At 44.6% G+C, this 15897-nt stretch overlaps 1 protein-coding gene across 1 annotated transcript in view; it reads left to right on the top strand.

The window, feature by feature from the left end:
• Positions 1-1190: 1190 nt before the first annotated feature.
• FNIP2 (folliculin interacting protein 2) overlaps positions 1191-15897 on the top strand; it is a 49134-nt gene continuing 34427 nt past the window's right edge. Inside the window, exon 1 of the mRNA XM_032186241.1 lies at positions 1191-1279. Coding sequence (XP_032042132.1) covers positions 1191-1279 — 89 coding nt within the window. The remainder of the gene's footprint in view (positions 1280-15897) is intronic.

The following is a 15897-nucleotide window of genomic DNA, read 5'->3' as shown; positions in this document are numbered from 1 at the left end:
CTACAGCGCTGATCACTTAGTGAGCGAAAGGCAGCGAGTAAAGAGCAGTGAGCCCCGCGGGGCTCCATCCCCACACCCTCCTGTCAGGGCTGCCCTGCTGCCAACACGGGCGGGGGCGTGTGTGGTGCTGAGGGCCTGCATCCGTGCTGGGGTCAGTGCTACAAATAGGCACGCACACACATATTGCCATGGGTATATATGAAAAATATATTTACATATTTTTATATATTATAAATAATTTTTTGCATATATTATAAATGTATTTATTTATATGTTATAAATATGTTTATTTATATGTATTTATGTATTTAGAGGAGTAAGGAAATAAAGGGAAGAGGAGCATACATCCATAAAAGTGGCATCTACCTCTTTTTCACCACATATTTTCTTAAATCCCTCTCAGTTTATTAAAAAGTGGTGGGTTTTAATATCTGCTGCACATTTTTAATGCCCCTTCACAGCTGCTGCGTATCGGGGCGTATCTGCAGGTATGTGCGTGCAAGCATGTGCTAACACGTTTATACGTGCACATTCGTAAGTGTGTATGATATATAGAAACGCATTTAACCATAGCTGTATAAACATTTAAATTAATATTTATATTTTATTGAGAATACTTTTGCGTTCATTATTTACATTTCATAACCATTTTAACACTTTTAATTTATGATCGCTTCAACATTTATATTTTGAATTCCCTTTACGTTTACTATGAACAAGCACCACGCGCACATTTCACATCAAATCACCTATTTTTCGACAAAAAAAAAAAAAAAACAACACGTGCGCTTGGGGTGCCAACTCACCCCCCCCCCCCCCCCCTACACACACTCCGCGGTGAGGGGGCCGCGCCGGCGGGCGCAGGCCGCGCGCGTGCCCCTTTAAGGCTGGCTCCCGGCGCGCTCCCCACGTGCTGGGGGCGGGCGCGGCGCAGCCAGTGAGAGCCGCCCGAGGGGCGCGGCGCCTCCGCGTCCCCGCCGCGCGGCTCCTCGCGCCGCGGCCGTTGGGTTCCGTTGGGCGGTCAGGTGGTGCCGGGCGGCTGCCGGCAGCGGGGCGGGCGCGGCGGCGGCGGCCCCAGCCTCGCCTCCTGCCTCGCCTCGCCCCCCGCGGGCGGCTCCTGCGCGGCGGGGAGATGCGGCGGCGCCCGCCGCCCGCCGCCAAGTGAGGCGCGGCGGGGCGGCGGCAGCAGCATGGCCCCCACCCTGCTGCAGAAGCTCTTCCACAAGCGGGGCGGCGGCGGCGCGGCGGCCCCCGGCGGGCGGGAGGGGCCCGCCTTCAGGTGAGGGGCGGCGGGGGGGAGCCGCCATCTTAGGCGGGGGCTTCGCCGGCAGCCCCCGGGCAGCTCCCGGCCCGGCGGGGTCCTGGGGAGATGTGCCGGCACCGGGGGTGGGGAGCCCGGGGCTGGGGAGGTGGCGAGGCTCGGGGCTGCTCAGGGGACGGGGCCGCAGCGTGTGGGCGCTGTGCCTGCCGCGTACCTGCCGCGGCACTGGCCGCGTAGTCCCCTGCTCATCGGGAAGGAAACGCGGTGTCCGCATCTGGCCCGAGCGGGGGTCTCTAAGCAGCTGTTATTCTGCTTTGTGCTTCGAGTCTTAGCGAGCGCTTTCTGTCAGGAAGAAAGGCTGGTAACTGCGGTTGTAAAGGTCTTGAAGCCCTTAGGGGTCTCTGCGAAGGCAGGTTCCCTGCGCAGCGTGTCCCCCGTTGCAATCGACCTTCGCTCAGTCTGGAGCATTTTGTGAGGTTGGGCCCTATATTCGTTTTTGTCTTCCTTAAGTTAGATATTCCCCGCTCCATCGTCAGTTTCAGCAATGTTTAAATGATACAGCTCTTTAAACAAAAACTGGCGTAATTCAGACATCACTGTAGGTACCCATCGTTCCTTAACTCCCTATTCCTCTCTTTCTGATTAGTTTTTGGCATATGAACTGTTAATAAATGCACTTGAAGGGTTTTGCATTTTGGGTTTTCTTACATGTTATTATTGTATTAAATTTCTTCCTTATAACTTGTAGGTGTGCTGCAATGCTCTTTCTTTATTCCAGTGATCTCTTTGTTGCCCTGTAGGAGCATATTCACCGGGTCTTAGAAGCCCTACTGCAACATTTTCAGTAGACTTTCTGCTCAGCAGAAAGAACCACTCCATCTGAGTGGAGATACAGGATTGGACATGAGTAAAATGCCCAAATCCTTTGTGAACTTCTGTATTAAGTGTAGGTAGCTGGTCACGGTTAGAGTGGCACAACTGCTTTCTGCTCTAATGGCGTGCCTATATTTTCAAGGATTTCAGTGATTTTTTTATTCCCTCTTTGTGTTTTGATTAGCAAGGTCCCTCCTCATTCACTATGCACATAGCTCTCTTAAGCAGGTGGGTGGGACTAACAGTAGTCCATATCCCTGGATGTCAGATTGTTGCAAACCTTTTCAAAGCCCAAGTGTCTTCATGTACCCTCCTCACCCAAAGCAGTAGTCCTATCACTGGAAAAGTCTCTCGTAGAAAATATCTCCCCAGGTTTGTTTGGTCTGACAACTTTTCTTTTGAATGTGTCATTAGGAAGCTTTCCTAATGTTCCCAGGAACACCAGGAAAAGCTCTGTGGTAAAGAGCCATGGACCAGACTCAAGGCTTGCCTGTAATGAGCACTGTTTGTGCTTGTTCTGTTGCCCCTCTCCCCTTTAACTGGAGCTAGAACATGACCACACATAGAGCTGGTTCCTCTCTTTTTCTCTGAAGAGAGAAGCAAGCTGCAAGTTCCATGCTGCTTACCAGGATGAGCTGGCACAGCCTCACAGGGGAGAAGAGACATGGTGCTGAGCTGAATGTCAAGCCACAAGAAATGGTTTATTGGCTACAAGAGCATTAACATTTTAATTTGGATCATGAGCATTCTTTTAAAGAAAACCTCTCAATTGTCTCCACTTAGCGCTCTTTGGTTCACGTAGCCAAGTGGCTTCGGTGCTCAAACTGGCTTCCTGGTGGATTGAATGAAATTAGAAAGTGTGCTCCGACCACAGGGCATTCAGTCATGGGGACCAGGCTACAGGTGGTCAAACGTAAAACCCCACAACATGCATCATGTGGGTGTCAGGGCCTTAGTGCCAATTATTTCATTTCACTCTGTGGATCTGGTCCTGTTGGGCTGCACGGCATGCTAATGGCAGCACAGCCCTTACCTGCTGGGTGAGAAGAAAGTAAACACGAGGTGTAGGTTTTAATCTAGGGCCATTAGGGCAGGAGGACTTTCTGCTGGCCTGCACCTCCCTTCAAAATGATGGGAGTACAAGGTGGTGAAAGGGCAGTATTAAGAACTGTGGAATATCTTACTTCTTCTTAAAAAGAGAAATTAGAAACTGCCTGGGGAGCAGATGGATGCTTGTGACATGATATTACATTTGTGCAAAGCAGTTTTGCACACACATCTTCAGCTTCTGGTTTTTATTACTACTGCTTTTTGCTTCCCCTAACTAAAAATATCTGCATGCGCATATATATATATATACACATACATATGCAAATATACATATAAAATATATCTGTGCCTCTAACAGAGAAGTTTGAGTTTAGCCTCCAACACTCTGAAGAAATCCTAATTGCTTTGTATGAGAAATGGGTAGTGGTGTGGCTGAATTCACTTAAAATATTTCTTATTTGCTTATCAAATGTTGCTTCCCTTACAAGATTGATTTAGAGTAGTTTGTACGACTTTTGGAGTGCTACCAGGGTCATGTGCTTGGCAGGATGGCAGCTATTACTGCAAAAACAAAGCATCCTCCTCCCCTAGAATTTGAAATTTAATAAGCACGTGGTTTATCTCAAGGCTAGAATGTCTGAAGGGTTAAACATAGATATGAGTAAGGTGCTGGGGCTGACTTTAGGGAAATTAACTACTGCAGATAGCCTGCGCTTGTTTACAGCGGTCTGACTGTAGTTCTTGCTTGATTGTGGAATGAGCTTTCACATCAGAGTTTTGCTGTACTTCTCGATGTGAAAGATTAAAGTTACTCTTAAGTAGAGGGTGAAGGTTTCATGCAAGTTTCATTCTTTGTTAGTGTGGGGGATTTGTTGTTGTCTTTTAATTACAGAGCACCTGCACCCAGGGGTGTAAGGATGGAGAGAAATACCTTGTGGTTCTTGGAAGACTGCTCTCACTGGTGAACGTGTAACTTCTGCATTGCGGCCTCTGATAAGATTTTTTTGGTATTGGTGTGTTTAGTGAATAAATGATGTAAAATAGGGAATAATTTCATCTTACATGTGATCTATAAAAAAACAAGTGTTATTTCAGCTGGATTTGGAACTTGCAAGCAGGCTGCTGCTTCAGCTTTAAGCATCAGCTGCTCCTTCTGGTGCCTGTAATGGAGCGGGTGTCACGCTGTACTGCAGGATATCTATCTGGTAGCAGTTTGTTAGCGTTGGTATATGAGATCATCCGTCTGGCAGTTGATGCTAGTAATTCCTTTGGTCATAGCGCTGAAATGCTTGGTGAGAGCCTATTTGCTAGGCATTATTTCACAGCCTTTATTACCAGCCTTGGCAATACTCCACCTTCTGAAAAAGGAAAGAAAGCAGTTCTGAGCTTTGCGTATGCTTGCATGTCAGTTTGTTATAGCTTTGTTAAAATGAAACACTCCCTGGTAAATTCTTGGAGCCTAATTGGGTTTCTCTTGAGCTTATTCCAGCTTTTTAGGCATCCATGAAGCTATAAGATACTGAGCACCCAGGTATATCTCTGAAAATGGGAACAACATGAACATCTGGTTGTAAATGTTTTCAAAAAGCATTGGTGGGATTGAAGGGTGGATATCACATGCTGCGGGAAGGGAGATACAGCCCAGGGCCAGCTGTGAGCATGGGGACAGGGAGGGTTAAACAGCAAGTCTTGGCCTCCTGCCTCTTCGCTGACAGCTGAAGGTGAGCCTTAAGGTGCAGCTTTATGCCTCTGTTCTGGTGTCCGCCTTCCTCAGTAATGGGAGCTAAAGAGCAAGTTCTGCAGAGGGAGAGATTTATTACAGCAGTCTCGCTCAAGAGGCAGCTTAGGGAGGAAACGATTGAAAGTATGGTCTTTTGACATGGAAACCACACTTCCAGCCTGGGGCTGTTCTGAAGGAAAACAAACAAAACCCAAGTCCTCTGGCTTCTGAGCTTTGCAGGAACCAAGGCCGTTCTCCCTCTGAAGTTGCTTGGACTGCCCTTCCCCCTGTGTTCTGTGAGTGAACAGCCTCCTGGTTTCCTCTGGCTCTTGCTCTCTGTTAAGGTTGCAAGAAGACTCCCACAGCTAGTAGTGTGTTTCTTACATGCTTGACTCTTAAATTGAGGTGCAATTGGATAACAGGTGCTGGAGGCTTTATTCTTAAGGTACTTTTGCTGTTCACGTGTCTAAGAGTGGGTAGGTGAGGACTCTGCTGCATGCTGTGCTCAGCAGGGAATGAGGAGGGCACTGTACCAACAGGAGGCCTTGGGAGCTACCTGCCTTAGTAGCACAACTCAGAGCAGAACACACTACAACCTAAAGCACTGGCGCTAATGCTGTAGGAAAATACTTGTTATAAATGGATTGATGTGAGTGAGAAAACAGCTGCTTGGGGCTGAAAAAATTGGGTGTTCATAAATGCTGAATTCATAGAGGGGATGGGGAAAAAAAAAGGTGGTGCAGGCTGGCTTCACCGGGCTCTGAGGTAAGCTTCGCTGAGGTAACAGAATAGCCTTATTAAAGCCTGAGAGGGATGGAAGATGGCAGGCATTTGACAGAAATGTTGTAGTCATTAGTTGTCATTGTCATCCCAGCTGGGCCAGAAAATGAGCTTTTTTCACAAAAAGACGTTTTTACTTCTTGCTCTGGCATTTCAGTAGCACTGAAGCTGCTAAGAGCTTCTTGGGCCAATACTGGCTGTGTGCCTGGCACCTCTGACTTACCAGGTAGTCCTGCTGCTGGCAATCCCCTGCTTTTATCTATAATCTGCTTTGTGCTTCAGCAGTGTTCAGGGGTGTCCTCTAAAGAGAAGACTCAGTTTTAGAGCTCTGTGTTGTGTGTGTGGCCATCACTTGCTTCTGCTAAATACACGTTGCTTAGGAGAGTGGCACCGTCTTGTGTGCCACTGGGACGAAGCTCCATGCGAAGCGTGTAGGGATGCTAGCCTGACTGCCAGTGTTTGCCACGGGAGGGTGTCTGTGGGTACACTTGCTAGGCAAAACATGAGGAGGAATGCAGTTCCGTAGGATGGCGGCTGACAGCCTTGTTCGAGAGTAAGTGAGAAGAGAATGGCTTTCCATTGGGCACTTTGTGTGAGGGGAGCACATGTGGCTGGGGATGCCTTTCCATGTGTTTGTGTGATAGTGGCAGATTAGTGCTGATCTGGCTACCCAGCCTGGAGGTGGTTACTCATTTGCCTGTCATGAGTCACCTCTGTCGTGTGCTCTGCTTCCAACTCATCTTAGTCTTCAGGCTCGGGTTCTTTGTTCGACTTTCTCCTGGCCTTAACAGTTCTCCCTGCCATTCTCCCCTCCCTGCATTTGCCCCATGTTGGAAGCTGCAGCACTTGCAGCAGTGCCATGTTTTACATGCGTGATCGAGGTCACAAGACAAGCTGCAGCACCAGCTGCAAGGCAGAGCGTTCCTCCAGGGTGCAAGAGGGCTGGCTTTGGGGTTTCGGTTGTAGTGCCTGCGCCTTTCCATCTGCGATTAGGGCAAGTACCGGTGTTTTTACATGACCACAGCCAAAATATTTCTGCTTTATTGGTCATCATGCTTCCTGGATAGTGGTGAGATTCTTAGAATTGCACTGATTGATGGGCACGAGGGTTTTAAATCACATTTTCTGTTGCTAAAACTGACTCATGGTTTTCTTTCTATAGGTTGTGCTGAAGTGAAACTTGAACTGTGTGGGGTGTAATTACTGAATCAGTGCGGAGCTTCCTCTGCAGTGTGTTCTCACCTAAGTGTAATACAGTTCAGCTAGTCTCCTCCGAGGTGCTCAGTGGAGTTTCACATGTGCTAATGAAATCAGCTGTATTAAGTAAACAATCTGTCAATATTTATTTACTTCCCTAATAGAGGTGGTAACGGGCTGAGTTGGGTATTAGCACTTCTAAATTAGGGTTCTAAACGATTTGCTATAGTATATTTTGTAATGAACTCGGGAAGCTTCTTACATAGTAACTCTTAGCTTTTATTAAGTCTACTGGATTTTATGAAATAAAACAGTGGCTTGAGTTGAGGTTGGTGCTCTGGATTTCTGTGCTGCGTCTTTGCACTGAACTCTGAATCTTGATACTATCTGAGACCTGAAGTTGCTCAACTTTTGGGGCTGGGTATGTGAGTGCACAACTCCAGGGGTACAGGAAACCTGAGCAGAGTACACTAGATAACGTTTTTGAAGGAAACCACAGAGAATGACATACTTCTCTGTAGGTTCTTTCGCAAAATGTGGATCCTTCTGAGATCAGACAGGACTTTTTAACATGCACATTACAGCATTATATTGAAGTCTGTAAAAAAGACAGCTATGCAAATTGTTCAAAATCTGCAACTCATGAGTTAGGTTATGGTCACACAGGTTTTGTGCTTGTCTTCACATGTCCATGCAGAAACAACTCATTTAACCATTGCTGATAAATTGAGTGCTTGTATCTCTCATCTTTCATTGCATTTCCTTTCCCGTTCCCCCCCCGAAACTACCTAATATCTTCATTTGTAATTCTTTGCTCTGGCTTGCACTCTATCTAATGGGATCTTTTTCAAATAGATCTTGTTATAGGAAAGATAGCAGGCCTCTTATTTCCGAAGTCATCACTTGTTTAATGTGATGGGGTTAAATGAGCTTGGCAGCGACCTGTTGAGCTCCCAGAAAGGAAGGTTGGTAACCCCTGGTGCAGGCACAAGGAAGAAGAAAGTTGGGTGCAGAAACAGCTGTGCCCAGCTGTACAGCAGCAGGTTTAGTCCGTGTGTGTTAAGGCTCTGGTCGTGGCGAGTGGCTGCAGTGGTGTATGATGTTAGCACCTTCTCCCATACACGAGCTGATTATGCACTGGGCATTTATCACTTCCCCAGCAGTGTTGATAGGAGAGAGCATTGAAGCCCTCCTTAGCCCTGTGTGTATAAAGGTCACTGATACAACAACCTCTTGCAGTAGGTTGTGTGAAGCTATCAGGCTTCATGCAGAAATGGTTATGGAGGGCTCATATGTTCTGGTCCTCAGCTGTGTTGAGAGAGCTGTAATACAGAGCTGGGAATGGGTAACCACTTCAGTTCGCTTGGCAGGTAACTGTAGTGACAAGCATCTGAGGCTCTTACTGGATCTTGGCTGTTAGCCTGGAGGAAGGTTGCTCTCACATGGTAGCCAGTTGAAGTGGATTCAGGAGTGCCAGCTTCTGCCTTACCAACCATTAAATAAATGAGTTTCTAAATCACATCAAGCTGAAGCGTTGGAAAAATTAACTCTCTGATTGTCAAGATACCACTTAAAACATCTGGCTGTGCTTACTAAGCACTGAACCATTTCGGATGTGATCCCAAGTTCTGCAGGGAGATGACTGACACCTGATAACACCTGATGACTTTAGTATTTCAGAGACGTGAGGATTTAAGTCTCATCTGCTGTGAACTAGGTTACAGTACTGTTTGTTCTCTTGTGGTGGCACATAATAACTTTATAAAATGGCTCTGTATAGTTGGACTTGACAATGAGTCCAGGGCTGGATATGCAGTGGAGAGAAAAAGGGGAATGTTTTTCTGAGTTCACCTTTGGTGAACCTGTGTACACAGTTGGAACTGCAGCTGCCTGGCTTCTTTGTCTTTAAGCAAAAGCACCCGGGTGGAATATGAAATATAACTTGAACTTCTGAATTAAACCCTGTTTACTGCTTAAAGAAATAATTGCATATTTGTATTGAAATGTGGTGTCGGCATGTGAGCTAGAAATCTGATTGAAACAAGGGATTTTCATTTGCATTACTGAAACGCTTAAAGTTGGCTGGAGTATAGACTTCATTACTAGTGTACCACTGGGCACTGTTTTGACTGGAAGAGAAAGTAAGAGTTTTGTTTGGTTTTAATTGAGTTGTCCCGAATCTGTAATTGTTGAGAAGGTTCCTTATGAGTCTGCTCTGGTTGGTTTCATCTCAGGAGAAAGTTAGGTCCATTATAAAATGCTTGCTCATACAGTGATGTACTGAGGGTTGCTGAAAGGGGCTTGACCAGTTCTTACCCACTCACAAGAAGAAAGGTTTTTAATCTGTCCAAATAAACAATTGCTATGTAAGTTTGCTAGTATCTCAGAAGTTAGTTTGTTTCTGTCATGAAATCTTGCTTCAAATGTGTAAAGCCTGTTCCTATTGCATGCCAAGGTTGCACCTGGCTCTTTTCATTGTGTTTTTTTTTTTTTTTTATTTCGGTCTAGATATTTCATGGCTGACAAAGACTATTACTTGCCAGCTATATTTTAGCACATTACTGAGCATGAACAACTCAGATTATTTATAAATCACTGAATAAACTTTTAAATCTAATATAATACTTTTTTGAGAAAATCTTTAGGAACCTACGCAAGTAGTTAGAGCGGTTGGCCTACTTTAAGCAAGAGGCTATTTCGTAATGTAATGACTCTTTATACATTCCAAGTCCTATGCAATCAGTGGTAAACAAAACGTAAGTCTCTTGCAAGGTGCCTTGCAGGAAGGCTACGTTTGGCCTTGCCAGGCCATGGCTGAAGTGTGGTTTGTTTGGTTGTTTTTTGTCTCCAATTTCATTGAGAAGGTGTTACGGTATGAGTGATTAACTACCCTGAGCAGGGTTGTAAGATGTGGCATCTCCTTTGCTTTGCAGCGAAATTTGAAAATAAATACAGGTAAACCTTCAAGACTCAGTGCTGCAAAGCTGCTTTCAACTGTCTGCAATAGAGGGTTAAGGAAAGTGTTTTGGGTGGATTAGATGAATTATCATAACAACAAGAACAAAACATATTTTTGGCTATAACTAGTGAAAAATGCCGGAGTTGACGTTATATCCGTCTGTCTTATCACTTCATTCAATCTAAGTCAGGATTTCCTGGCATTCATCTACACAGAGACGATGGACTGTGCTGTTCATGCTATTGCAACTTTTGGGTGGTCAAGTATGGCTCCTGGGATGTATGTTGTTTCCTACATTCCTGCCAGGTGGGTAAATCAGGCAACTTTCATAAATACTCAACATACTTTGTTTGAATTCATTCCTTTCCCTTTATTGCAGGCTAACTTTCTCAGTCATTTCTTCATTCTCTTTTTCAAAAAACATCTTTCTCTTTCAACGTTTTAATGTAACTACTTACAGAGGCTCGACAATGTTTTGACAGCTGATCAAAAAAAATCAGGTCGCTTCTGCTCTCAGCACTGCTGGAGCACCACACCTGGTATTGTTGGTCTTACACATTACAAGTGCTAATAAAACTAATCAAAATCTTAAAGCCATATGCTGAATAAAAAAAAAAGTTGGATGTCAATTAAAAAAATTAAAAATTTGTTACTGAACTATATTCTAAATAGCACCTTGAATTTGGGAGCATGCACCTTGAAGCGGGTAAACTTTTTTGGTGAGATCATATGGCTGAAAATTCACTTTGGGGTTAGCTGAAACCAAGCCCTTCTGAAGCAATTCCCTTTGGCAGGAGGGTGAGCGTCCGTGGTGCTTGCACCCAGCTCTGATCGAGAGCATTCTCTAGTGAGGTGGGAGGGCGTGCTGCAGCAAGGGCAAGGAGGGGATTACAGGTGCCTTCCACAGCCCTGTAAAGCCCAAGAGAGAAGCTGTGTCTTCTCAGGTGTACCAGAGCACTCCTGTGATTGGAGTGTTTTTTTCTTTTTTAGCAGAAGTGGAGGAAATCTGAAAAGGCAATGTTTTGGTTTAATATGTGGGCATTTTTAGTTACTTAGAGTTGAAGGTGTTTGTGTTTTCTATCAAAACTACTGTTCAGCTAACTAGTAACATTTTGGAATGCTGATCAGCGTTGTTCATCTCTGTATCAGTTGGCATTAAAATGTATTTATTTATGTCTAATGAGCAATATTGTTTCTTAGTTGTTTTATTTTCATATTCTAAAATGACTCCTTTGAACAAGGGCTTGAAAGCTGCACACAGACTTACGGGGAAAAAAAGAGGGGGTGGTACAGAAGACAGAGAAGGAACAGGAAAGAGCAGGCAACCAAACCCATGCCCCAGGATGCCGCCCGTAAGGTGTGGTGGTGGTGTCTGTGCTGGCCTGCTCATTTACGTAGGAGATACTAAGGGCTGAGCTCAGTCAGTGCTTTCACACAGCCCCGAAGCGCAACAGGAGCTGGTGCGGTGTCACAAATACCAGATTGTGCCCTGCGCTGCTGCTCAAAGCTTTCTCCCGTGTGCAGCGCGTAGTTCTCCTCCCTCCTTCTCCAGAGGAGGGGGCGAAGGTATAGGTTGGAGCTGGGAGGATAAGAGCCTTCTATTCATCTCGCTTTCTGGCAGAGGCAGTTCTCCGACGTGCCTTGGCAGTGTCTGTATTTAGTAGCTGTGTTCCTGGACGCCGGCCCAGTCACATGGCGCTGCTGGAACAAGTGACACAGGAATGATGCCTCAGCCCCGGCCTGGCGCACAGAGCAGGAGGGGCTGGGCTGAGGTGTGCTGAGGTGGGCCTGCTCCCTCCCCTGCGCTCCCTGGGGATGCTGCAACCAGCCCTGCTCCCGGCAGGCTGCTGCCGCTTGGCTCAGCCCCTTTGGCTCCAGCACGGAGGTTTCTCTAAAAAGAGAAAACAGAAAAAGCCTAAGGAAGGTTAAATAAAGAACAGAAGACTGGCTTGTTTGAAACGATTGAGATGGCTGCCGTAAAACAACTTCTGCAAAATGTTTGATTCAGTTTTGATGAACTGAGGTCTCCTGGCTGCTAGAAACTGCTGGGGGCTGAGGAGGGTGGTGGGAGGGAAGAGGAGGGAAAGCTGGTTAGGACTGAGTGGGGATCTCTATGTAGAGAGACTCAATTATGGATGTAGGGAGCTAACCTTTTTTGTGTGTTTTAGTTGTCTCCAGCCGTTAAGTCCTAGCTCAAGGAAAAAGACACTTAATGGTAAAACACAAATACATGTGATTACTGATCTTCAGCCCTTTCAGATTGCTAGCAAGGAACTCCATTTTGGGGCTAGCAGCTGGAAGCACTGTTCTGTGCTGTATGTGGTTCTACCTCAGATACATTGTTTTCTGTTTTCTTTTGTCTGTGGGTTTGTTTTTCTTTTTAAACACTATCACTGAGACATTGTACATAACCTAGCTCCCAAACTTCTGACTAACAGCCACCGAGCAGTGAGTGTGAACTTAGGGAAGCTGGCTGGGTTCCGACACACTGCTCTAATAAGCAGTTCTTGGTGGTTCTGAAAAGCTGAGGCATGCAATTTATCGCGACTTAACTTGGTGTAGAACTGCTCGTTAGCCTCTATCAGGTGTGTGCACATTTCATGGTCACTTTTTTGTGTGTATGTGACGATACTGCTTTGTGGCAACAAAGATGATGAAGAATGATTGTGACCTTGCAGAAATTCAGTAAGTTGTCCTTCATGAAGCAGGTGGTCTGGGAAGTGCTGTGTTTGCAGTGAACAAGTACCCCCAATGTTGTGTTCCTTTTCATCCAGTAACATAGGCAATTATTTTTAAAAAGGTAACATTTGTACAGTGATCTAATATTGAGAGGTGTTTTTCTCCACCACAACTCTTTTGACAGGAAAACCCAAACTGAGGGAGAAGTACTGCAAATGACATGTTCGTTCACTTGTTGCGTGACTAATCTGCCATATATCCAGCCTAACGTGTGTGAAACTACTAACTATGTATCATGCTGGAACAAGGTGGTTCATCTAAGGTTAAGTAGTGCTTTACCATATTAGGACTACTTCAAATGATTGTGGAAAAAGAATGCGGTGTGGCATCAGCACAACTCCTCCAAATCCAAGGCTGTAAAAAGAGGAGGAGCAATACTGGGCTCTTTTGGGGGAGAGTGAGGAAGGGAATCCACATCTTCTGTGGAATCTATTTAACAGGCCAGAAGAGGGAAATTCATCGTTAAGCAATCCAAAATAGAATCTACTTTACCTATAAATATGTTTTGGCACTCATCCTGGATGTCTGGGTTGTGGGTTTTTTTTTTGTGTATCTGTTTTGCTAAGTGTGTGTTTCACTAAAACAAATTCTCACTGAAACAGCAGGTATGATTCAAACTTTGTTTTCCTATGGTTCTAAAGACTATTTCTAAAAGATGATTGGAAAACAAAACCTTACTGGAGATTTTGCAAATATACTACTAGTTTTGAAAACAATGTATAGGTTTTTAAGTCTCAATGAGTATATATCGTATATACGTTTTTTCTTTTCCCCCCACCCCAAATTCTCTTGCTGAAGTGTTACCTCAAGTTGGAGTCGTTTATGCAATTGTCTGAAGAGCTGAGATGAAGGGCAGGAAATGACCTACAAACAGAGCAGGTGATGTGCTGTCACATAGCCTAGAAAAAGAATGATTTAACTCTGCTTCCCAGAGGATTATTTCTGGAGGGCAGGACACTTTCTTCCATTTTCTACAGTAATCTGCTCCTTGGACTCAAGGTGTTTTCCATGCATGGTTTTCCCTTTTTGTTTTAACTTTTCAGAAACTGTTTTGTGTATTTTCAGTCCTAATTCCTCAAGTATTTTAGTATTTATAGTATTGTACGGATGAGGTATCATTGTGAAGCCCACCAGCTATTCAGTGGGCTTTCAGGTGTTCCTAGTTTTAGTCTCTGACACAAATCTCATATTTGAGTGTTTTAAAACTTCCTTTCCTTTCTGTGTGGGGAAAGGATAGGATAAGTGAATGCTGTCAACTGCTGGTCCTAATGTAAGTGCTGGCCATCGGTTGTTTTGTTCATTCATGCTTCAGAGGTGAATGGGAACACTGCTGCTGAAAGCAGTCCTCAGTGAGGTGAGGACTCGCCCTCTGCTAAATCGTTTGAATAACCCGGGAACAGACCAAAGCTTCCCTGTTTCCCTCATTTGGGAAGAGGAGCAATTGTGATATAGCATTTGTCACCACTCTGGGGATTTAAACAGTTTTTTTTTTTTTTTTATTGCTTCCCTCTGTGGCTGAGCAAGTTGTTGTGTTACCATGCTCTAGCTGTCCACTTGTCTTTTGTCCAGGGTTTAGAGGTTGTGGTTTACAGAGATGACAAAATTTTCCTAAGGATGATGCTGTGCTATTTAGCAGGTAGCATGTGGCACTGGGTTTTGAAATCTTTTTCTGTCTGACTCTGCTGCATTTCTGGGTGGCCCTTCTGGGTGAAGTTATTTTCCCTTTTTTAATCTGGAAGGGACATAGCTCTATGGCTGCCATTTTATGAAGTGTCTAAAACTACTGATTAGAAAAAAAAATCTATGTAAGAGGTGAGATATTGGCAGGTGTGTATGGGTTAAGTTGTGTGGATTTTTAAGCATGGGTGGGAAAGAGGACTTTGTTCTCCTGCATACTTACCTGAGCCTGAAAAAAACGTGAGGTTCCTTTGGTCTGTTTAAAAACTTAGATTATCTTGGTCAGAAGTATTTTATTAGCTACTTGCCACCAGTACTGCCATTAAATTGTTTTAATAGGCACATGACTGTAAACTCTCATAAACCAGCGTAATGTCTGCGACAAACTATTTGTTTTTTGCTTCTTTTTAAAAGCTTTTCAAAATAATATTTTCAAATTCTCAGCCAACTGTAAATACCATTTGTCCTTAAAAGTAAAACCATTACAGAGCAGAATAGCTGGTGTTTCTCGATATGGGGATTTTTCCCCCTGATAACCATATGGCCATGATGACAGATTTGTATTTGCTCCTAAGCTATATGAGGTTGCTAGGAGTTGTCAGATGACACTTGCTCACATGAGAGCCATTAACAGGGTGTTGTAGCCAGTGTTAGAACAACCTTGCAACGAAGGGCGAGTCACTGCAAAAGCAACTATGCTTTTTTTTTTTTTTAAGAGGCCATATGGTTGGGTCTTGTGACTACATAATTGCCAGCTACCTAATCACATACCAGGAAACAAACACAGTTTAAGTCAATATTAGCTGTTGTATCTGCTACAGCTTTGCGCCAGGCTTGGTAGAAAAACTCTGACAGCAGCCAGAGCAAGTCTATGATGGCTTCTGAAACTTGAAAGTCATGTCTGCTCCTCTGCCTGGGATAACTGCAGCAGCACTTAGGCTACAGCTGCCATTCGGCTTTAATGGCATGTTGAATATATGAAGATCTCTGCCTCTTCTTCCCCCAACAAGAAATCCAGCAGACTGTTCCTGTGTAGGGAAGAAATCTGATAGTAATTGCCATCGCTAATGGTTGATCTGTATAGTAAGGAGATCTACTTGAGGCTGTGTCACTTCAGCTGGTACTCGGCTTTTTTTTTTCCCGAGAGGATCTGTAGCACAAGAAGATGTGTGGGGGCACACCAAAAGCTACAAATGGCACAGGGGGACAAATAGAAAGAGCAAGAAACAACAGCGATGTGCCACTTGGAAGTAATCTCCCTTGTGCCAAATTGGATGAAAGGATTAGAAAATCTCTGAGAGACCAAAGTGTCAGCTGTGTGAGCAGAGTGACTAGACTGCTGCAAAACAGGTATGCAAGTAACTTTTGGATATATACAGTTTTTGATGGAGGATGAATGTTTTGGCTTGATGTTAGATTTGTAACCACGTGCCTGAAAACTAAGCTGTTTGGAAAGCTCTGTAAGGAGGTCATTCTTGCTGCTGATGGTGACTGATACTGTAGAAAGTCTTCCCTGTTGTTTGAAATCGAATCTACATTCTTGACTGTGATGTGTAAGATCTGTGTGTATGCTAGCTGAGCTCTGAAGGATAATTGACTTTCTTTTCAGTTAAGGTTAAATAACCTCACCTTCTTTTTCTA

The sequence above is a fragment of the Aythya fuligula genome, chromosome 4 (assembly GCF_009819795.1).
Source record: "Aythya fuligula isolate bAytFul2 chromosome 4, bAytFul2.pri, whole genome shotgun sequence".
In the NCBI taxonomy this organism is placed as follows: Eukaryota; Metazoa; Chordata; class Aves; order Anseriformes; family Anatidae; genus Aythya; species Aythya fuligula.
This window is presented reverse-complemented; position numbering and strand designations above follow the sequence as displayed.